The sequence below is a fragment of the Musca autumnalis genome, unplaced genomic scaffold, assembly GCF_047663935.1.
Source record: "Musca autumnalis isolate F117 unplaced genomic scaffold, ASM4766393v1 scaffold_5, whole genome shotgun sequence".
Taxonomy (NCBI): domain Eukaryota; kingdom Metazoa; phylum Arthropoda; class Insecta; order Diptera; family Muscidae; genus Musca; species Musca autumnalis.
In genome coordinates, this window is record NW_027412088.1 from 53,864,868 (window position 1) to 53,889,120 (window position 24,253).

General features: G+C 30.9%; 2 protein-coding genes across 3 annotated transcripts in view; one reads left to right on the forward strand and one right to left on the reverse strand.

Annotated features, from left to right (window-relative positions):
- The window catches only part of fdl (beta acetylhexosaminidase fused lobes), a 236,394-nt gene that overhangs the window by 158,786 nt on the left and 53,355 nt on the right, over nt 1–24,253 (reverse strand). The window lies entirely within an intron of this gene.
- LOC141405974 (uncharacterized) lies at nt 312–22,761 on the forward strand. The gene is made up of 4 exons (XM_073990942.1): nt 312–908; nt 5,003–6,500; nt 12,014–12,621; nt 21,918–22,761. Exons 1-4 carry the CDS (start codon nt 396–398, stop codon nt 22,539–22,541), a joined length of 3,243 nt encoding a protein of 1,080 aa, XP_073847043.1. The 5' UTR covers nt 312–395; the 3' UTR covers nt 22,542–22,761.

Consider the following 24,253-nt stretch of genomic DNA (forward strand, 5'->3'; position numbering starts at 1 on the left):
GACATTGTTCGAAAACAATTGGTCTGTTTCAGAACTGCAAGAATCTACTATGCGAAATTGTTATCGTTGTAAAAATTATTAGGCTTTTGCAAGTTCTTGAACAGAAATAATATTTCTTATAGAAAAGTTATTTGCTATACAATAAAAAAAAACAAAAACATAACAAATGTTTAATTTATTCTATATAAATTTTTTGGTCACTTTTTGCTATTTTCAAAACAACACTTGTATTTTGTTTTTGTCAAATCTGGTAACTCTGTTATATTATCGGACTGAAAGGTGATCTTGTCAATTTTAATGCAATAATCAATGCAGTTCTCCCCTGTCGACCGAACAACACACACACAAAATAATTAACGGATTTCACGTCGCATTTTAACAACAAGTTTTCCAAAATGGATTCTTTTCGCATTCAAATTCAACCAAAGAACAATTTTCGTTTTCGTTATGAAAGAGAATTGGAAAGAACCCATGGTTGTATAAAGGGAGAAGACCCAGTGGACTTATCTGAAGACAGCTCAGTAACTAAATTATATCCAAAAATTAAACTGACTGTACCAGCGAATGATAAAAGAGAATTTTTCGTCTTATGTTCGCTACATGCCTACGATGAGGACAAAATTAACAGACACGAACGTCTTTGCCTCTCACCCCATCTACTGATGCGAAAAGGTGTACATCAACTCAATTATGCATTTATATTTGAACAAATGAAAACTGTTTCAAAGGATTGGACAGCAAGATATTGGGAATTAGAAAACTACATTATAGTTCGACTAAAAGTTAATCAATATCGCAACTCGTTGGAGCAAAAACAAAGTCAATATCAAATGTTGGGATTGCCCTTGCCTTTTGAAGAATTGAATGATGGCTTGGATTTTGGAAATAATGAAAGCGGCCGTTTAAATGTAAGTTTAAATCAAAATTGTTATCGAACAAGTTACCTGTGGGAAAAGTAGTTATCAAACTTTTCAGTGGGAAAAGTTGTTATCGGACAACTTTTCTATAGAAAAAGTTGTAATCGAACAACTTTTCTATTGAAAAATTGTTATCGAACAACTTTTCCATGAGGAATTTTGTTACCGAATAACTTTTCTATAGGAAATGTTTTTATCGAACAACTTTTCTATAGGAAAATTTGCTAGCCAACAACTTTTCTGGAAAAAAAACTTTTCTATAAGAAAAGTTGTTATCGAAAATCTTTTCTATAGGAAAAGTTATTATCGAACGATTTTTCTAAATGAAAAGTTGTTATCGAACAACATTTTTATAGAAAAAGTTGTTATCGAACAACTTTTCTATAGAAAAAACTGTTATTGAACAATTTTTTTTTTGACGGAGAATTTGGTTTCGAATTACTTTTCCTATAGAAAAGTTGTTCGATAACAACCTTTCCTAAAGAAAAGTTGTTATTGAACAACTCTTTTTTTTTGACGGAGAAGTTGGTTTCGAATTACCTTTCCATAGAAAAAGTTGTTATTGAACAACTTTTCTTTAGGAAAGGTTGTTATCGAACAACTTTTCTATAGGAAAAGTAATTCGAAACCAAATTCTCCGTCAAAAAAAATTGTTCAATAACAGTTTTTTCTATAGAAAAGTTGTTCGATAACAACTTTTTCTATAAAAATGTTGTTCGATAACAACTTTTCATTTAGAAAAATCGTTCGATAATAACTTTTCCTATAGAAAAATTGTTCGATAACAACAGTTCCTATAGAAAATATTATCGATAACAACTTTTCTTATAGAAAAGTTTTTTTCTATAGGAAATATTGTTATCGAACAACTTTTCTATAGGAAAATTTGTAATCGAACAACTTTTCTATAGGAAAAGTTGTTTTCGAACAACTTTTCTATAGGAAAATTTGCTGTTATCGAACAACTTTTCTTAAGGAAAAGTTGTTATCGAACAACTTTTCTTAAGGAAAAGTTGTTATCGAACAACTTTTCTTAAGGAAAAGTTGTTATCAAACAACTTTTCTATAGGAAAAGTTGTAATGAAAAAAACTTTTCTATAGGAACTTTTGTTATCGAACAATTTTTCTATAGGAAAAGTTATTATCGAACGATTTTTCTAAATGAAAAGTTGTTATGGAACAACTTTTTTATAGGAAAAGTTGTTATCGAACAACTTTTTTATAGGAAAAGTTGTTATCGAACAACTTTTCTATAGAAAAAGTTGTTATTGAAAATTTTTTTTACGGAGAGGTTGGTTTCGAATAACTTTTCTTTGGGAAAAGTTGTTATCGAACAACTTTTCTATAGGAAAAGTTGTTATCGAACAACTTTTCTATTGGAAAAGTTGTTATAGAACAACTTTTCTATAGGAAATGTTGTTATAGAAAAACTTTTTTTGAACTTTTCAGTGCGAAACATTGTTATCAAACAATTTTTCTATAGGAAAAGCTGTTATTGAACAACTTTTTTTGACGGAGAAGTTGTTGCCGAATAACTTTTACATAGAGAAAGTTGTTATCGAACTATAAGACAATTAGTTACCGAACAACTTTTCTATTAACAAATTTAAGAAATGTTTTTTTTCGAACAACCTTTCTATTGGAAAAGTTTTTAACGAAAAAATTTTCTATAGAACAAGTTGTTATCGAAAAACTTTTCCATAGGAAATGTTTTATTGAACAATGTTGCTATAGGAAAAGTTATTATCGAACAACTTTTCTATAAGAAATGTTTTATTGAACGACTTTTCAAAATGAAAATTTGTTATCAAACAACTTTTCTAAATGAAAATTTGTTATCGAACAACTATTCTGTAAAAAAAGTTGTTATCGAACAACTTTTCTATAGGAAAAGTTGTTATCGAACAACTTTTCTATAGGAAAAGTTGTTATCGAACAACTTTTCTATAGGAAAAGTTGTTATCGAACAACTTTTCTATAGGAAAAGTTGTTATCGCACAACTTTTCTATAGGAAAAGTTGTTATCGAACAACTTTTTTATAGGAAATGTTTTATCGAACGACTTTTCTAAATAAAAAATTGTTATCGAACAACATTTCTATTGTAAAAATTGTCATCGAACAACTTTTCTACGGAAAAAAACAGTTATCGAACAACTTTTCTACAGAAAAATTTGCTATCGTACAACTTTTCTTAAGGAAAAGTTGTTATCGAACAATTTTTCTTTATGAAAAGTTGTTATCGAAAAACTTTTCTATAGCAAAAGTTGTTATCGAAAAAGTTTTCTATAGGTACTGTTGTTATCGTTATTCTATATGAAAAATTATTATTAAACAACTTTTCTATAGGAAATGTTTTTATCGAACAACTTTTCTATAGGAAAATTTGCCATCCAACAAGTTTTCTTAAGGAGAAGTTGTTATCGAACAACTTTTCTGCAGAAACAGTTGTTATCGAACTACTCTTCTATAGAAAAAGTTGTTATCGCACAACTTTTTAAGGGATAAGTTGTTATCGAAAAACTTTTCTATAGAAAAATTTGTTATCGAGCAACTTTTCTATAGAAAAATTTGTTACCGAAAAACTTTTCTACAGGAAAAGTTTTTATCGAACAACTTATCCGTAGGAAAAGTAGTTATCGATTAACTATTCTATAGGAAAAGTTGTTACCGAACAACTTTTCTATAGGAAAAGTTTTTAACGAGCAACTTTTCTTTGGGAAAATTTGTTTTCGAAAAACTTTTCTATACAAAAAATTTTTATCGCACAACTTTTCTATAGGAAAAGTAATTATCGCACAACTATTCTATAGGAAAAGTTGTTAACGAGCAACTTTTCTTCGGGAAAATTTGTTATCGAAAAACTTTTCTATACAAAAAATTGTTATCGAACAACTTTTCTGTAGAAAAATTTGCTATCCAACAAGTTTTCTTAAGGAGAAGTTGTTATCGAACAACTTTTCTGTAGAAACAGTTGTTATCGAACTACTTTTCTATAGAAAAAGTTGTTATCGCGCAACTTTTTAAGGGATAACTTTTCTATAGAAAAATTTCTTACCGAAAAACTTTTCTACAGGAAAAGTTTTTATCGAACAACTATTCTATAGGAAAAGTTGTTACCGAACAACTTTTCTATAGGAAAAGTTGTTAACGAGCAACTTTTCTTTGGGAAAATTTGTTTTCGAAAAACTTTTCTATACAAAAAATTGTTATCGCACAACTTTTCTATAGGAAAAGTAATTATCGTACAACTTTTCTATAGGAAAAGTTGTTAACGAGCAACTTTTCTTTGGGAAAATTTGTTATCGAAAAACTTTTCTATACAAAAAATTGTTATCGAACAACTTTTCTATAGGAAAATTTGCTATCCAACAAGTTTTCTTAAGGAGAAGTTGTTATCGAACAACTTTTCTGTAGAAACAGTTGTTATCGAACTACTTTTCTATAAAAAAAAGTTGTTAACGAACAACTTTTTAAGGGATAACTTTTCTATAGAAAAAATTGTTACCGAAAAACTTTTCTACATGAAAAGTTTTTATCGAACAACTTATCCGTAGGAAAAGTAGTTATCGAACAACTATTCTATAGGAAAAGTTGTTACCGAACAACTTTTCTATAGGAAAAGTTGTTAACGAGCAACTTTTCTTTGGGAAAATTTGTCATCGAAAAACTTTTCTATACAAAAATTGTTATAGGAAAATTTGCTTTTCAACAAGTTTTCTTAAGGAGAAGTTGTTATCGAACAACTTTTCTGTAGAAACAGTTGTTATCGAACTACTTTTCTATAGAAAAAGTTGTTATCGCACAACTTTTCTATAGGAAAAGTTGTTTTTTCTATAAAAAAGTTGTTATCGAACAATTTTTTAATAGAAAAATTTGTTATCGAACAACTTTTCTTTGGGAAAATTTGTTATCGAAAAACTTTTCTATAGAAAAAGTTGTTATCGAACAACTTTCTATCAGTAAAGCAGCTATCGAAAAACTTCCCTATACGAAAAGTTGCCATCGAACAATTTTCTATAGGAAAAATCTTCCTTCATTGTATCCCGAGATTGACATTTCACATTTTTTTCACTCTTATTACAGGTATGTTTGGGATTTACAATATTCGAACGTATCGGTGAAGGCAATTATCGCCTCCACGAAAATACCATTTATTCCAATAATATCTACGACAATTGCGATTTAAAAATACATCGATTGTGTAATATTAGTGGCAGCACAGAAGGAGGCGATAATATTACCCTGCTGATGAGGTTAAAAAATGGTTGCAGCTATGAGGTGCATATGTTTGATAATTGCGGATGGGAGGAATGGGTCAAGCCACATTCTACTTTCGGCAATTCGAGCATAACATTTACACTACCACCATATACTGGAACGATGAATGATTTGTATTCGATTGATGTTGATATTGAAGTTGTTGCTGATCGCAGAAGTGGTTTCAAGAGTAAAGAGGTCAAATTTAAATATGTAAACAATATAAGTGATAATGAAGAGATAGTTCTTAGGAAAAAACCACGTTTGCAAGATGGTGTAAATAAGGAAAGTGACATTTCGACGAGTACAAAGCAACAAGTAGAAGAATCTCAAAATTCAAAATTTCTATATATTCTAAATGACATAATGAATGAAAATGCATCAGATTCCGCTGTTACACAACCCGCGCGATCAGAATATCATAATGAAGAACATCAATTCAGTGGTGTATCAAATAACTTGCCCTATGAAAATTTATATAATTCTGTACCGGAAAACGTCGGATTTTCACAATCAGAGCAAGTAATAGGGTATAATTTACCCAGCAGCTCATCAAATGCAATCCACAATCCACATCAAAATTACCACCACCAAATAAGGGAAAATTCTATACCGGAAAACGTCGGATTTTCACAATCAGAGCAAGTAATAGGGTATAATTTACCCAGCACCTCATCAAATGCAACCCACAATCCACATCAAAATTACCACCACCAAATATTGGAAAGTTCTGTACCGTACAACGTCGGATTTTCACAATCAGAGCAAGTAATAGGGTATAATTTAGCCAGCAGCTCATCAAATGCAACCCACAATCCACATCAAAATTACCAACTCCAAATATTGGGAAATTCTGTACCGGAAAGCATTGGAATTCCACAATCAGAACAATACCAACTACCATCTGCAACATTAAATCATCCGAATAATCCACAAATTATAAATACAAATTATGAGAATTATTCTGATAGATTATCCTTATCTCGGGTACCAGAACAATTGCCCTCACTATCGCCATCAGAAATACTTGGAGACCTTTTAGGGACATTTCAACCCGAAGTCAGTAACAATGATGATGTCTCACGTGACAAAAAAAGACGAGTTCGACGTCATGCCAATACCGATAATTCAGATATTTCGCGTTCAACTCGTCCATGTGCATCTTACTTAAACGATTCGAACATAAAGCCAACACCTATAGCCGATCAAAATCAGACAGAGTTTGTAAAAACTGAACAAGAAGTGATTAAAAAGCTATTGGAACTTTGTTTAAAAGATTCCAAGGAAAATATACTTAACCCGCTCAATTTTATATCGATTAAATGTAAGTACTAGTATATGTTTGTACATACATATATATGTTTCTATAGAAAAGTTGTTCGAAAACAGTTTTTTATAAAGAAAATTTTGTCTAATAACACCTGTCCTACAGAAAAGTTTTTCTATGGGAAAAGTTCTTGGATAAAAAACTGTCATTTAGAAAAGTTCTGGGATAACAACTTTTCGTATAAAAAGTTGTTCCTATAGAAAAGTTTTCTATAGGAAAAGTTGTTCGATATCAAGTTTTCCTAAACAAGAATTGCTCGACAAAAACTCTTCCCATAGAAAAGCTTTTTCAATAAATTTCATTCCATGGAAAATTTTTCGATATCAACGTTTCCTACAGAAAAGTTATTCGATAACAACTTTTCCTATAGAAAAGTTGTTCGATAACAACTTTTGCTAGAGAAAAGTTGTTCGATAGCAACTTTTGCTAGAGAAAAGTTGTTCGATAGCAACTTTTGCTAGAGAAAAGTTGTTCGATTACAACTTTTTCTAGAGAAAAGTTGTTTGATAACAACTTTTCCTATAGAAAAGTTGTTCGATAACAACTTTTCCTATAGAAAAGTTGTTCGATAACAACTTTTCATATAGAAAAAGTGTTCGATAACAACTTTTCCAATAGAAAAATTGTTCGATTACAAATTTTCCCATAGAAAAGTTGTTCGATAACAACTTTTCCTAGAGAAAAAATGTTCGATAACAACTTTTCCTAGAGAAAAAATGTTCGATAACAAATTTTCTTGAGAAAAGTTGTTCGATAACAACTTTTCCTATAGAAAAGTCGTTCGATAACAACTTTTCCTATAGAAAAGTTGTTCGATAACAACTTTTCCTATAGAAAAGTAGTTCGATAACAACTTTTCCTATAGAAAAGTTGTTCGATAACAACTTTTGCTAGAGAAAAGTTGTTCGATAGCAACTTTTGCTAGAGAAAAGTTGTTCGATTACAACTTTTTCTAGAGAAAAGTTGTTTGATAACAACTTTTCCTAGAGAAAAGTTGTTCGATAACAACTTTTCCTATAGAAAGGTTGTTCGATAACAACTTTTCATATAGAAAAAGTGTTCGATAACAACTTTTCCTATAGTAAAATTGTTCGATTACAAATTTTCCCATAGAGAGAAAAAAATGTTCGATAACAACTTTTCCTAGAGAAAAAATGTTCGATAACAAATTTTCTTGAGAAAAGTTGTTCGATAACAACTTTTCCTATAGAAAAGTCGTTCGATAACAACTTTTCCTATAGAAAAGTCGTTCGATAACAACTTTTCCTATAGAAAAGTCGTTCGATAACAACTTTTCCTATAGAAAAGTTATTCGATAACAACTTTTCCTATAGAAAAGTTGTTCGATAACAACTTTTCCTATAGAAAAGTAGTTCGATAATAACTTTTGCTATAGAAAAGTAGTTCGATAACAACTTTTCCTATAGAAAAGTTGTTCGATAACAACTTTGCCTATAGAAAAGTTGTTCGATAACAACTTTTGCTAGAGAAAAGTTGTTCGATAGCAACTTTTGCTAGAGAAAAGTTGTTCGATTACAACTTTTCCTATAGAAAAGTTGTTCGATAACAACTTTTCCTATAGAAAAATTGTTCGATTACTAATTTTCCCATAGAAAAGTTGTTCGATAACAACTTTTCCTAGAGAAAAAATGTTCGATAACAACTTTTCCTAGAGACAAAATGTTCGATAACAAATTTTCTTGAAAAAAGTTGTTCGATAATAACTTTTCCTATAGAAAAGTAGTTCGATAACAACTTTTCCTATAGAAAAGTAGTTCGATAACAACTTTTCCTATAGAAAAGTTGTTCGATAACAACTTTTTCTATAAAAAAGTTGTTCGATAACAAATGTTCATTTAGAAAAATCGTTCGATAATAACTTTTCCTATAGAAAAGATTTTCGATAACAACTTTTCTTATAGAAAATTTTTTTCCAGAAAAGTTGTTGGCTAGCAAATTTTCCTATAGAAAAGTTGTTCGATAAAAACATTACCTATAGAAAAGTTATTCGGTCTTCGATAACAACAAATATTGCTGTAGAAAATTTGTTCGATTACAAACATAAGGCGGGGTAAACACGATCAGTTTTGTCTGTTGATTTTTCGGAAGTATCGAAAAATGTCAAACTGTCCAGCAACTACAAAATATTTTTTGGTGACTGACAAAAATGCACTGGCAAGCAACCGATTATTTGAGCGAAACTGACAGTCAAAACTGATCGTGTGTACCCCGCTTAATACCAAAAAAAATTTGCGATAACAGATTTTCCTATAGAAAAATTGTTCGATACCGACTTTTGCTATAGAAAATGTTGTTCGTTAACAACTTTTCCTATAGAATCCTTGTTCGATAACAACTTCTCCTAAAGAAAAGCTCTTCGATAACAATATTTCCTATAGAAAAGATTTTCGATAAAAACCTTTTCTATAGAAAATTTCTTCTATAACAAATTTTCGTATAGAAAAGTTCTTCGATAACAACTCTTCCTATAGGAAAGTTGTTCGATAACTACTATTCCTAAAGAAAAGCTCATCGATAACAATATTTCCTATAGAAAAGTTTTTCGATAAAAACTTTTTCTGTATAAAAATTCTTCGATAACAACTTTTCCTACAGAAAGGTTCCTTGAAAACAACTTTTACTATTGAAAAGCTCTTCGGTAGGTTTTCCGATAACTTTTTCTATAAAAAAGTTCTATATCAAAGTTCTTCGATAACAACTAATCCTATAGAAAATTGTTGGATAAAATTTGTTCGGTAACAAGTTTACACTAAGCAATTTTCCGATAACAACTTTTCCTATAAAAGAAGGTTCCTCAAAAACAACTTTTTCTATTAAAAAGTTCTACTTCGATAACAACTTTTCCAATGGAAAAGTTTTTCGACAACAACTTTTGATATAGAAATGACCTTCGATAACAACTTTTTCAATAGAAAAGACTTTCGATAACAACTCTACTTATAATTGTTTGCATAAAAAATTCTGAAGAAAAATTCTTCGATAACTTTTCCCTCAGAAAACTTTTTCGATATCGATGTTTTCTACAGAAATATTTTTCCATAACATATTTCCATACAGAAAAGTTCTTCGATAACAATTTTTGCTATAGAAAAGTTCTTCGATAACAATTTTTCCTATAGAAAAAAGCTCGATAACAACTTTTTCTTCAGAAAAGTTCTTCGATAACAATTTTTCCTATAGATAAGTTCTTCGACTGCAATTTTTTCTATAGAAGAGTTTTCCGATAACAACATTTCCTATAGAAAGATTCTTCGATACCAACTTTTACTAAAGAAATGTTCTTCGATAACAACTTTTCTGTAGAAGAGCTTTTCGATAACAACTTCGTTTATAGACACACTTTCGATAACAACTCTTCCTATAGGAAAGTTCTTCGATAACAACTTTTCCTATAGAAAAGTATTTCGATAACAACTTTTTCTGTAGAAAAATTCTTTGATAACAACTTCTCCCATAGAAAACTTCTTCGATATCAAGGTTTTCTAAAGAAATGTGGTTCAACTATTTTGCTTTTCGATACCAACAAAATTTTTTTCTATAGAAGAATTTTCCGTTAGCAACATTTGCTACAGAAAGATTCTTCGATAACAACTTTTACTAAAGAAAAGTTCTTCGATAACAACTTTTCCTATAGAAATGCTTTTCGATAACAACTTTTTCTATAGAAAATTTCTTCTATAACAACTTTTCCTATAGAAAAGTTCTTCGATAACAACTTTTCCTATAGAAAAGTTTTTCGATAACAGCTTTTCCTGTAGAAAAGTTTTTCGATAAAAACTTTTTCTGCAGAAAAATTCTTCAATAAAAACTTCGATAAGTTTTTCGATAACAATTTTTTCTATCAAAAAGGTCTTCGATAACAACCTGACTTCTTTAACAACTTCTCCTATACTATAAAAAAAAACTTTTTCTATAGAAAAGTTTTCCGATAACAACATTTGCTATAGAAAGATTCTTCGATACCAACTTTTACTAAAGAAAAGTTCTTCGATAACAACTTTTCTGTAGAAGAGCTTTGCGATAACAACTTTTTCTATAGAAAATTTTTCGATAACAACTCTTCCTATAGGAAAGTTCTTCGATAACAACTTTTCCTATAGAAAAGTATTTCGATAACAACTTTTCCCGTAGAAAAATTCTTCGATAACCACTTTTTCTACAGAAAATTTGTTCGATAACAAGTTTAACACTAAACAATTTTCCGATAAAAACTTTTCTTACAAAAAGGTTCCTCGAAAACAGCTTTTACTATTGAGAAGCTCTTCTTCGATAACAACCTTTCCCATGGGAAAGTTTTTCGATAACAACTTTTGCGATTGAAATGCTCTTCGATAACTTTTCTATAGAAAAATTGTTCGATAAAAACTTTTCCGGCAGAAAAATTTTTTAGATAAGTTATTCGAAAAGCTTTTCGATAACAACAAATTTTTTTCTAAAGAAAAGTTCTTCGATAACAACTTTCCCTATAGAAAAGCTTTTCGATAACAACTTTTTCTATAGAAAATTTCTTCTATAACAACTTCTTCCTATAGAAAGGTTCCTCAAAAACAACTGTTACTATTGAAAAGATCTTCGATAAGTTCTTCGATAACAATTTTTCCTATAGAAAAGTACTTGGATAAAAACATTTCCTGTAGAAAAATTCTTCGATAACTACTTTTCCCATAGACAACTTCTTCGATAACAACGTTTTCTCAAGAAATGTGGTTCGATAACAACTTTTGCTACAGAAAATTTCTTCCATAAGAATTTTTCTTAAAAAAAAAAGTTCTTCGATAACAGGTTTTCTCTAGAGAAATGTGTTTCGATAACAAATTTTTCTAAATAAAAGTTCTTTGATAACAACTTTTCATATAGAAAAATTGTTCGATAACAAATTTCCTATAGAGAATTTCTTCGCGTTTTTTCTATAGAAAAGTGTTTCGATAAAAAAAAAATCCTTTATTAAAATCCGATAACAACTTTTCATATAGAAAGGTTTTTCGGTAACAACTTTTCCTATTGGAAAGTTATGCGATAAAAGCTTTTTCGCGAGAATTGTTGTTCGGCAAAAACTTTTCTTAGAGAAAAGTTTTTTTGATAACAATTTGCCAAAAGCTTATGTTACTCGATAACTTTGAGGAAATTTATTGATAACTAATGGGGCTATTCCCTATGGCGATAACGAGTCGTCGCTGAAGCCAAGAAGGAAGAAAAGAAGAAGGAAGAGTCGGATGACGATATGGGTTTCGCTCCCTTCGAATAAACTGGGAGCGTTTTTTTACAAAAGGTAAACTTTTCTCTTCTTCCTTGATAAGCTCAGTGGAACTATTTTTTGGTTATAGAGAAGAAAGTTAAAGTAGCATCAATTAATAGACCCATAATATGAATAAAAACTTTTCCCATAAAAAGTTAATCTTTATACATAAAATTCTAAATCAGAATAGTTTTAGAAAAATACATTTAATTTCATAACAAAATTTTCTTATTTCCTTTGGTTTTTCCTGCAGTTGGCAACACTATCGTTCACGATGCCCTTACAAATAACTCAACATTGCTTGCACTGGATAAGGTCCTTAAAGGTCGCAATAAATACCAACTCAATCTCCTGCACTATGCCTGTCTGCACAATAAGGCGGCCAGCATTAAAACCTTGGTTGGTATGGGTATTGCTTTGCATGAACAGGACATCAATGGTCGTACACCCTTACATTTGGCCATAGATTATCAACACTACGACTGCATCGGGAAAATACAAGAACTGTTAAAGGATCATTCCTCCAACGGTCGGGATGTGGAAACGTCTCTGAAGCAAATGTTAGCAACGTACAATTACCAAGGTCGTACCGTATTGCATTTGGCCGTCTTGAAAAATCTACCAGAACTTTTAGAAGTTATGTTCGATTTTTGTCAACGTCACGACATTGATGTTACACAATATGAAGTAATGGGTAGTGGTGATTCGCTAGCCCATTTAGCGGTAAAAACTAAATCGTGGACTATGATGGAGTTGTTGAAGAAATATATACCGAATTATATGACGCTTGAAAATTATGCTGGAAATACTATTGCCGATACTATGGATGATATTTCGGATCGAATGAAAGCACAATTGAAAATATAAATATTATGGTTTTTTTTACAAATTATAATTATGAACTTTATTTGGATTAAGATTTAAAGATATTCTCTTCTCTCTTCTTCTATATACGAAACATTTTTTATATTATTATTTTATTAAATTCATATCTGGCTTACATTAAAATTTGTACATAAAAAGAGACATTTAATGCAACACATACATACATACATATGTACTTAGTTTATAAAGGGTGTCCCAACTATAACGCAATTTTTAAATTTTAAATAAAACACAGAAATTTAAAAAAAAAAATCGTGAAACTTTATTATATCGTAAAGTAGACAGAATGAGGTTATGTATGGAACAAGATATCATTAAGATGGCCGCCGCGGCTTTGCTGGCACACACGTGATCTTTCTTCGATAACAACTTTACCCATAGATAAGTTGTTCGATATAAAAAAGTTGATCATTTCCTTTATCGATTGCTTGAGTAGAGTATTGATTATTTCCTATAAAAAAGTTGATCGATAACAACTTTTCCTATAAAAAAGTTGTTCGATGGAACATGTGTCGTTTAGGGGCACATCTCGGATCGGTCTGAAATTATTACCATAGGTCGCCCTTGGGATCCTGAACACAACGATATATAGCTTTCCCGGGGGAAGTCCATACTTCCCGAGATATGGGTCTTGATTTTTCGGAAATTTTGTACTTTAACACCATTAGGTTGTTAGTGGGCACCTCTCGAATCGGGCTGACATTTTTAACATAGGTAGCCCTTGGGGCCCTGATTACAACGATATATAGCTTTCTGGGGGGAAGACCATACTTCCCGAGATATGGGTCTTGACTTTTTTACTTTTATCACCATTATTTCTAAAACCTATGCAATATGGGACTCGTTTTAAAGCTCACGAAGAGTACTTTTCAATGTCGCCACTAAATAATGATGGTAATTATATTTTCTTATAATAATTTATTAAATTATTATACGTCAACATAATAAAAAAAAGTGTTAAGTAGCCGGCCTTCAGCCGGGGATTTACAACTTTCTGCTATGGACAAGAACAAAAGGCGGCTGCGCTATCAAAACTTTCATTGAAATTGTAAGTGTTCTTAAGTAACCGGCCGTGCATTGAGGACTTTCTCCTATGGACAGCAGCAAAAGTAGGCTACGCGATCAATTTTTTTTTTTTAATTTTAAGTGTTCCTAAGTATCCAGTTTCGACCAGGAATTTAATACATTATCCTATAAACAGGTGTAAAAATAGGTAGCGAGCACAAAAGTACTATTCATAAGCTTTAAAACGATACTCATATTGCCCACGTTAGTATTGTAAAATGTCCAGACCCTTATCGCGCGAAGTATTGACTTCCCCCGGAATATTCTATATATACTGTAAAAGTTTCAGCCCGATCCGAGAGGTGACCATAAACAACTTACTAGTGTTAAAGCACGAAATTTTGGCAATGTCAAGACCCATATCTCGGGAAGTATGAACTTCCCCACCGGAAAATTATATATGTCGTTGTATTAGGGGTGCCAAGGGCTATCTACTGTAAAATTTAGCCCGATCCGAGAGGTGCCCCTAAACGACATTTAAGCCCAAAAGTTGTTCGATAACTTTCCTATAGAAAAGTTGTTCGATAACAACTTTTCCTATAGAAAAATTGTTCGATACCGGCTTTTCCTATAGAAAAGTTATTCGATAACAACTTTTCCTATAGAAAAAAAAAAAACAACTTTTCCTATAGGAAAGTGTTTCGATAACAACTTTTCCTATAGAAATTTGTTCAATACCGACTTTTCCTATCGAAAAGCTGCTCGATACCGACTTTTCCTATAGCAAAGTTTTTCGATAACAACTTTTCCTATAGAATGGATAAGTTTTTCAATAGAAAAGTTGTTCGATAACAAATTTTCCTATAGAAAATTTGTTCGATAACAACTTTTCCTATAGAAAAGTTATTCGATAACAACTTTTCCTATAGAAAAGTTATTCGATAGCAACTTTTCCTATAGAAAAATTGTTCGATACCGACTTTTCCTATAGAAAAGTTTTTCGATAACATCCTTTCCAATAGAAGAGTTATTCAATAACAACATTCCCAATAGAAAAGTTGACCGATAACAACTTTTCCTATAGAAAATTTCTTCGATAACAACTTTTCCTATAGAAAAGTTGTTCGATAACAACTTTTCCAATAGAAAAGTTGAACGATAACAACTTTTCCTATAGAAAAGTTGCTCGATACCCACTTTTCCTATCGAAAATTAGTTTGATAACAACTTTTCCTATAGGAAAGTAGTTCGATAACAACTTTTCCTATAGAAAAGTTGTTCGATACCAACTTTTCCATTAGAAAAGTTTTTCGATAACAACTTTTCCATTAGAAAAGTTTTTCGATAACAACTTTTCCCACAGAAAAGTTGTTCGATAACAAATTTTCTATTAGAAAAGTTTTTCGATAACAACTTTTCCTACAGAAAAGTTGTTCGATAATAACTTTTCCTATTGAAAAGTTGTTCGATAACAACTTTTCCTATTGAAAAGTTTTTCGATAACAACTTTTCCATTAGAAAAGTTTTTCGATAACAACTTTTCCCACAGAAAAGTTGTTCGATAACAACTTTTCCTATTGAAAAGTTGTTCGATAACAACCTTTCCTATAGGAATGTTGTTCGATAACAACTTTTCCTATAGAAAAGTGGCTTGATACCCACTTTTTCTATCGAAAATTTGTTAGATAACAACTTTTCCTACAGAAAAGTTGTTCGATAACAACTTTTCCTATAGAAAAGTTGTTCGATAACAACTTTTCCTATAGAAAAGTTGTTCGATAACAACTTTTCCTAAAGAAAAGTTGTTCGATAACAACTTTTCCTATTGAAAAGTTGTTCGATAACAACCTTTCCTATAGGAATGCTGTTCGATAACAACTTTTCCTATCGAAAAGTTGCTTGATACCCACTTTTTCTATCGAAAATTTGTTCGATAACAACTTTTCCTATAGGAAAGTAGTTCGATAACAAATTTTCCTATAGAAAAGTTGTGCGATAACAACTTCTCTTATAAAAAGGTTGTTCGATAACAACTTTTCCTATAGAAAAGTTGTTCGATAACAATTTTTCCTATCGAAAAGTTGTTCGATAACAACGTTTTCCTACAGATAAGTTGTTCGATAACAACTTTTCCTATAGAAACGTTGTTCGATTACAACGTTTTCCTATAGAATAGTTGTTCGATAACAACGTTTTCCTATAGAAAAATTGTTCGATAACAACGTTTTCCTATATAAAAGTTGTTCGACAACAACTTTTCCTATAGAAAACTCGTTCGATAACAACTTTTCCTATAGAAACGTTGTTCGATTACAACGTTTTCCTATAGAATAGTTGTTCGATACCAACGTTTCGCTATAGAAAAATTGTTCGATAACAACGTTTTCCTATATAAAAGTTGTTCGATAACAACGTTTTCCAATAGAAAAGTTGTTCGATAACAACGTTTTCCTATAGAAAAGTTGTTCGATAACAACGTTTTTCTATAGAAAAGTTGTTCGATAACAACGTTTTCCTATAGAAAAGTTGTTCGATAACAACGTTTTCCTATAGAAAAGTTGTTCGATAACAACGTTTTCCTCCAGAAAAGTTGTTCGATAACAACTTTTCCTATAGAAACGTTGTTCAAATACAACGTTTTCCTATAGAATAGTTGTTCGATAACAACGTTTTCCTATAAAAAACTTGTTCGATAACAACGTTTCCCTATATAAAAGTTGTTCGATAACGTTTTCCTATAGAAAAGTTGTTCGATAACAACGTTGTTCGATAACAAGGTTTTCCTATAGAAAAGTTGTTCGATAACAACGTTTTCCTATAGAAAAGTTGTTCGATAACAATGTTTTCCTATAGAAAAGTTGTTCGATAACAACTTTTCCTAAAAGTTGTTCAATAGAAAAATTGTTCTATAACAACTTTTCCTATAGAAAATCTGTCCGTTTTCCTATAGAAAAGTTGTTCGATAACAACTTTTCCATTAGAAAAGTTTTTCGATAACAACTTTTCCCACAGAAAAGTTGTTCGATAACAAATTTTCTATTAGAAAAGTTTTTCGATAACAACTTTTCCTACAGAAAAGTTGTTCGATAATAACTTTTCCTATTGAAAAGTTGTTCGATAACAACTTTTCCTATTGAAAAGTTTTTCGATAACAACTTTTCCATTAGAAAAGTTTTTCGATAACAACTTTTCCCACAGAAAAGTTGTTCGATAACAACTTTTCCTATTGAAAAGTTGTTCGATAACAACCTTTCCTATAGGAATGTTGTTCGATAACAACTTTTCCTATAGAAAAGTGGCTTGATACCCACTTTTTCTATCGAAAATTTGTTAGATAACAACTTTTCCTACAGAAAAGTTGTTCGATAACAACTTTTCCTATAGAAAAGTTGTTCGATAACAACTTTTCCTATAGAAAAGTTGTTCGATAACAACTTTTCCTAAAGAAAAGTTGTTCGATAACAACTTTTCCTATTGAAAAGTTGTTCGATAACAACCTTTCCTATAGGAATGCTGTTCGATAACAACTTTTCCTATCGAAAAGTTGCTTGATACCCACTTTTTCTATCGAAAATTTGTTCGATAACAACTTTTCCTATAGGAAAGTAGTTCGATAACAAATTTTCCTATAGAAAAGTTGTTCGATAACAACTTTTGCTAGAGAAAAGTTGTTCGATAGCAACTTTTGCTAGAGAAAAGTTGTTCGATTACAACTTTTTCTAGAGAAAAGTTGTTTGATAACAACTTTTCCTAGAGAAAAGTTGTTCGATAACAACTTTTCCTATAGAAAGGTTGTTCGATAACAACTTTTCATATAGAAAAAGTGTTCGATAACAACTTTTCCTATAGTAAAATTGTTCGATTACAAATTTTCCCATAGAGAGAAAAAAATGTTCGATAACAACTTTTCCTAGAGAAAAAATGTTCGATAACAAATTTTCTTGAGAAAAGTTGTTCGATAACAACTTTTCCTATAGAAAAGTCGTTCGATAACAACTTTTCCTATAGAAAAGTCGTTCGATAACAACTTTTCCTATAGAAAAGTCGTTCGATAACAACTTTTCCTATAGAAAAGTTATTCGATAACAACTTTTCCTATAGAAAAGTTGTTCGATAACAACTTTTCCTATAGAAAAGTAGTTCGATAATAACTTTTGCTATAGAAAAGTAGTTCGATAACAACTTTTCCTATAGAAAAGTTGTTCGATAACAACTTTGCCTATAGAAAAGTTGTTCGATAACAACTTTTGCTAGAGAAAAGTTGTTCGATAGCAACTTTTGCTAGAGAAAAGTTGTTCGATTACAACTTTTCCTATAGAAAAGTTGTTCGATAACAACTTTTCCTATAGAAAAATTGTTCGATTACTAATTTTCCCATAGAAAAGTTGTTCGATAACAACTTTTCCTAGAGAAAAAATGTTCGATAACAACTTTTCCTAGAGACAAAATGTTCGATAACAAATTTTCTTGAAAAAAGTTGTTCGATAATAACTTTTCCTATAGAAAAGTAGTTCGATAACAACTTTTCCTATAGAAAAGTAGTTCGATAACAACTTTTCCTATAGAAAAGTTGTTCGATAACAACTTTTTCTATAAAAAAGTTGTTCGATAACAAATGTTCATTTAGAAAAATCGTTCGATAATAACTTTTCCTATAGAAAAGATTTTCGATAACAACTTTTCTTATAGAAAATTTTTTTCCAGAAAAGTTGTTGGCTAGCAAATTTTCCTATAGAAAAGTTGTTCGATAAAAACATTACCTATAGAAAAGTTATTCGGTCTTCGATAACAACAAATATTGCTGTAGAAAATTTGTTCGATTACAAACATAAGGCGGGGTAAACACGATCAGTTTTGTCTGTTGATTTTTCGGAAGTATCGAAAAATGTCAAACTGTCCAGCAACTACAAAATATTTTTTGGTGACTGACAAAAATGCACTGGCAAGCAACCGATTATTTGAGCGAAACTGACAGTCAAAACTGATCGTGTGTACCCCGCTTAATACCAAAAAAAATTTGCGATAACAGATTTTCCTATAGAAAAATTGTTCGATACCGACTTTTGCTATAGAAAATGTTGTTCGTTAACAACTTTTCCTATAGAATCCTTGTTCGATAACAACTTCTCCTAAAGAAAAGCTCTTCGATAACAATATTTCCTATAGAAAAGATTTTCGATAAAAACCTTTTCTATAGAAAATTTCTTCTATAACAAATTTTCGTATAGAAAAGTTCTTCGATAACAACTCTTCCTATAGGAAAGTTGTTCGATAACTACTATTCCTAAAGAAAAGCTCATCGATAACAATATTTCCTATAGAAAAGTTTTTCGATAAAAACTTTTTCTGTATAAAAATTCTTCGATAACAACTTTTCCTACAGAAAGGTTCCTTGAAAACAACTTTTACTATTGAAAAGCTCTTCGGTAGGTTTTCCGATAACTTTTTCTATAAAAAAGTTCTATATCAAAGTTCTTCGATAACAACTAATCCTATAGAAAATTGTTGGATAAAATTTGTTCGGTAACAAGTTTACACTAAGCAATTTTCCGATAACAACTTTTCCTATAAAAGAAGGTTCCTCAAAAACAACTTTTTCTATTAAAAAGTTCTACTTCGATAACAACTTTTCCAATGGAAAAGTTTTTCGACAACAACTTTTGATATAGAAATGACCTTCGATAACAACTTTTTCAATAGAAAAGACTTTCGATAACAACTCTACTTATAATTGTTTGCATAAAAAATTCTGAAGAAAAATTCTTCGATAACTTTTCCCTCAGAAAACTTTTTCGATATCGATGTTTTCTACAGAAATATTTTTCCATAACATATTTCCATACAGAAAAGTTCTTCGATAACAATTTTTGCTATAGAAAAGTTCTTCGATAACAATTTTTCCTATAGAAAAAAGCTCGATAACAACTTTTTCTTCAGAAAAGTTCTTCGATAACAATTTTTCCTATAGATAAGTTCTTCGACTGCAATTTTTTCTATAGAAGAGTTTTCCGATAACAACATTTCCTATAGAAAGATTCTTCGATACCAACTTTTACTAAAGAAATGTTCTTCGATAACAACTTTTCTGTAGAAGAGCTTTTCGATAACAACTTCGTTTATAGACACACTTTCGATAACAACTCTTCCTATAGGAAAGTTCTTCGATAACAACTTTTCCTATAGAAAAGTATTTCGATAACAACTTTTTCTGTAGAAAAATTCTTTGATAACAACTTCTCCCATAGAAAACTTCTTCGATATCAAGGTTTTCTAAAGAAATGTGGTTCAACTATTTTGCTTTTCGATACCAACAAAATTTTTTTCTATAGAAGAATTTTCCGTTAGCAACATTTGCTACAGAAAGATTCTTCGATAACAACTTTTACTAAAGAAAAGTTCTTCGATAACAACTTTTCCTATAGAAATGCTTTTCGATAACAACTTTTTCTATAGAAAATTTCTTCTATAACAACTTTTCCTATAGAAAAGTTCTTCGATAACAACTTTTCCTATAGAAAAGTTTTTCGATAACAGCTTTTCCTGTAGAAAAGTTTTTCGATAAAAACTTTTTCTGCAGAAAAATTCTTCAATAAAAACTTCGATAAGTTTTTCGATAACAATTTTTTCTATCAAAAAGGTCTTCGATAACAACCTGACTTCTTTAACAACTTCTCCTATACTATAAAAAAAAACTTTTTCTATAGAAAAGTTTTCCGATAACAACATTTGCTATAGAAAGATTCTTCGATACCAACTTTTACTAAAGAAAAGTTCTTCGATAACAACTTTTCTGTAGAAGAGCTTTGCGATAACAACTTTTTCTATAGAAAATTTTTCGATAACAACTCTTCCTATAGGAAAGTTCTTCGATAACAACTTTTCCTATAGAAAAGTATTTCGATAACAACTTTTCCCGTAGAAAAATTCTTCGATAACCACTTTTTCTACAGAAAATTTGTTCGATAACAAGTTTAACACTAAACAATTTTCCGATAAAAACTTTTCTTACAAAAAGGTTCCTCGAAAACAGCTTTTACTATTGAGAAGCTCTTCTTCGATAACAACCTTTCCCATGGGAAAGTTTTTCGATAACAACTTTTGCGATTGAAATGCTCTTCGATAACTTTTCTATAGAAAAATTGTTCGATAAAAACTTTTCCGGCAGAAAAATTTTTTAGATAAGTTATTCGAAAAGCTTTTCGATAACAACAAATTTTTTTCTAAAGAAAAGTTCTTCGATAACAACTTTCCCTATAGAAAAGCTTTTCGATAACAACTTTTTCTATAGAAAATTTCTTCTATAACAACTTCTTCCTATAGAAAGGTTCCTCAAAAACAACTGTTACTATTGAAAAGATCTTCGATAAGTTCTTCGATAACAATTTTTCCTATAGAAAAGTACTTGGATAAAAACATTTCCTGTAGAAAAATTCTTCGATAACTACTTTTCCCATAGACAACTTCTTCGATAACAACGTTTTCTCAAGAAATGTGGTTCGATAACAACTTTTGCTACAGAAAATTTCTTCCATAAGAATTTTTCTTAAAAAAAAAAGTTCTTCGATAACAGGTTTTCTCTAGAGAAATGTGTTTCGATAACAAATTTTTCTAAATAAAAGTTCTTTGATAACAACTTTTCATATAGAAAAATTGTTCGATAACAAATTTCCTATAGAGAATTTCTTCGCGTTTTTTCTATAGAAAAGTGTTTCGATAAAAAAAAAATCCTTTATTAAAATCCGATAACAACTTTTCATATAGAAAGGTTTTTCGGTAACAACTTTTCCTATTGGAAAGTTATGCGATAAAAGCTTTTTCGCGAGAATTGTTGTTCGGCAAAAACTTTTCTTAGAGAAAAGTTTTTTTGATAACAATTTGCCAAAAGCTTATGTTACTCGATAACTTTGAGGAAATTTATTGATAACTAATGGGGCTATTCCCTATGGCGATAACGAGTCGTCGCTGAAGCCAAGAAGGAAGAAAAGAAGAAGGAAGAGTCGGATGACGATATGGGTTTCGCTCCCTTCGAATAAACTGGGAGCGTTTTTTTACAAAAGGTAAACTTTTCTCTTCTTCCTTGATAAGCTCAGTGGAACTATTTTTTGGTTATAGAGAAGAAAGTTAAAGTAGCATCAATTAATAGACCCATAATATGAATAAAAACTTTTCCCATAAAAAGTTAATCTTTATACATAAAATTCTAAATCAGAATAGTTTTAGAAAAATACATTTAATTTCATAACAAAATTTTCTTATTTCCTTTGGTTTTTCCTGCAGTTGGCAACACTATCGTTCACGATGCCCTTACAAATAACTCAACATTGCTTGCACTGGATAAGGTCCTTAAAGGTCGCAATAAATACCAACTCAATCTCCTGCACTATGCCTGTCTGCACAATAAGGCGGCCAGCATTAAAACCTTGGTTGGTATGGGTATTGCTTTGCATGAACAGGACATCAATGGTCGTACACCCTTACATTTGGCCATAGATTATCAACACTACGACTGCATCGGGAAAATACAAGAACTGTTAAAGGATCATTCCTCCAACGGTCGGGATGTGGAAACGTCTCTGAAGCAAATGTTAGCAACGTACAATTACCAAGGTCGTACCGTATTGCATTTGGCCGTCTTGAAAAATCTACCAGAACTTTTAGAAGTTATGTTCGATTTTTGTCAACGTCACGACATTGATGTTACACAATATGAAGTAATGGGTAGTGGTGATTCGCTAGCCCATTTAGCGGTAAAAACTAAATCGTGGACTATGATGGAGTTGTTGAAGAAATATATACCGAATTATATGACGCTTGAAAATTATGCTGGAAATACTATTGCCGATACTATGGATGATATTTCGGATCGAATGAAAGCACAATTGAAAATATAAATATTATGGTTTTTTTTACAAATTATAATTATGAACTTTATTTGGATTAAGATTTAAAGATATTCTCTTCTCTCTTCTTCTATATACGAAACATTTTTTATATTATTATTTTATTAAATTCATATCTGGCTTACATTAAAATTTGTACATAAAAAGAGACATTTAATGCAACACATACATACATACATATGTACTTAGTTTATAAAGGGTGTCCCAACTATAACGCAATTTTTAAATTTTAAATAAAACACAGAAATTTAAAAAAAAAAATCGTGAAACTTTATTATATCGTAAAGTAGACAGAATGAGGTTATGTATGGAACAAGATATCATTAAGATGGCCGCCGCGGCTTTGCTGGCACACACGTGATCTTTCTTCGATAACAACTTTACCCATAGATAAGTTGTTCGATATAAAAAAGTTGATCATTTCCTTTATCGATTGCTTGAGTAGAGTATTGATTATTTCCTATAAAAAAGTTGATCGATAACAACTTTTCCTATAAAAAAGTTGTTCGATGGAACATGTGTCGTTTAGGGGCACATCTCGGATCGGTCTGAAATTATTACCATAGGTCGCCCTTGGGATCCTGAACACAACGATATATAGCTTTCCCGGGGGAAGTCCATACTTCCCGAGATATGGGTCTTGATTTTTCGGAAATTTTGTACTTTAACACCATTAGGTTGTTAGTGGGCACCTCTCGAATCGGGCTGACATTTTTAACATAGGTAGCCCTTGGGGCCCTGATTACAACGATATATAGCTTTCTGGGGGGAAGACCATACTTCCCGAGATATGGGTCTTGACTTTTTTACTTTTATCACCATTATTTCTAAAACCTATGCAATATGGGACTCGTTTTAAAGCTCACGAAGAGTACTTTTCAATGTCGCCACTAAATAATGATGGTAATTATATTTTCTTATAATAATTTATTAAATTATTATACGTCAACATAATAAAAAAAGTGTTAAGTAGCCGGCCTTCAGCCGGGGATTTACAACTTTCTGCTATGGACAAGAACAAAAGGCGGCTGCGCTATCAAAACTTTCATTGAAATTGTAAGTGTTCTTAAGTAACCGGCCGTGCATTGAGGACTTTCTCCTATGGACAGCAGCAAAAGTAGGCTACGCGATCAATTTTTTTTTTTTAATTTTAAGTGTTCCTAAGTATCCAGTTTCGACCAGGAATTTAATACATTATCCTATAAACAGGTGTAAAAATAGGTAGCGAGCACAAAAGTACTATTCATAAGCTTTAAAACGATACTCATATTGCCCACGTTAGTATTGTAAAATGTCCAGACCCTTATCGCGCGAAGTATTGACTTCCCCCGGAATATTCTATATATACTGTAAAAGTTTCAGCCCGATCCGAGAGGTGACCATAAACAACTTACTAGTGTTAAAGCACGAAATTTTGGCAATGTCAAGACCCATATCTCGGGAAGTATGAACTTCCCCACCGGAAAATTATATATGTCGTTGTATTAGGGGTGCCAAGGGCTATCTACTGTAAAATTTAGCCCGATCCGAGAGGTGCCCCTAAACGACATTTAAGCCCAAAAGTTGTTCGATAACTTTCCTATAGAAAAGTTGTTCGATAACAACTTTTCCTATAGAAAAATTGTTCGATACCGGCTTTTCCTATAGAAAAGTTATTCGATAACAACTTTTCCTATAGAAAAAAAAAAAACAACTTTTCCTAT

What these genes read in the sequence shown, in the direction of transcription:
- LOC141405974 (XM_073990942.1), top strand. Translation starts at nt 396, where the DNA reads ATGGATTCTTTTCGCATTCAAATTCAACCAAAGAACAATTTTCGTTTT. An exon ending in ATGAAAGCGGCCGTTTAAAT is followed by an intron (nt 909 to 5,002) that starts GTAAGTTTAAAT and finishes CTCTTATTACAG; the next exon opens with GTATGTTTGGGATTTACAAT. An exon ending in GAATGAAAGCACAATTGAAA is followed by an intron (nt 12,622 to 21,917) that starts ATATAAATATTA and finishes TTTCCTTTGGTT; the next exon opens with TTTCCTGCAGTTGGCAACAC.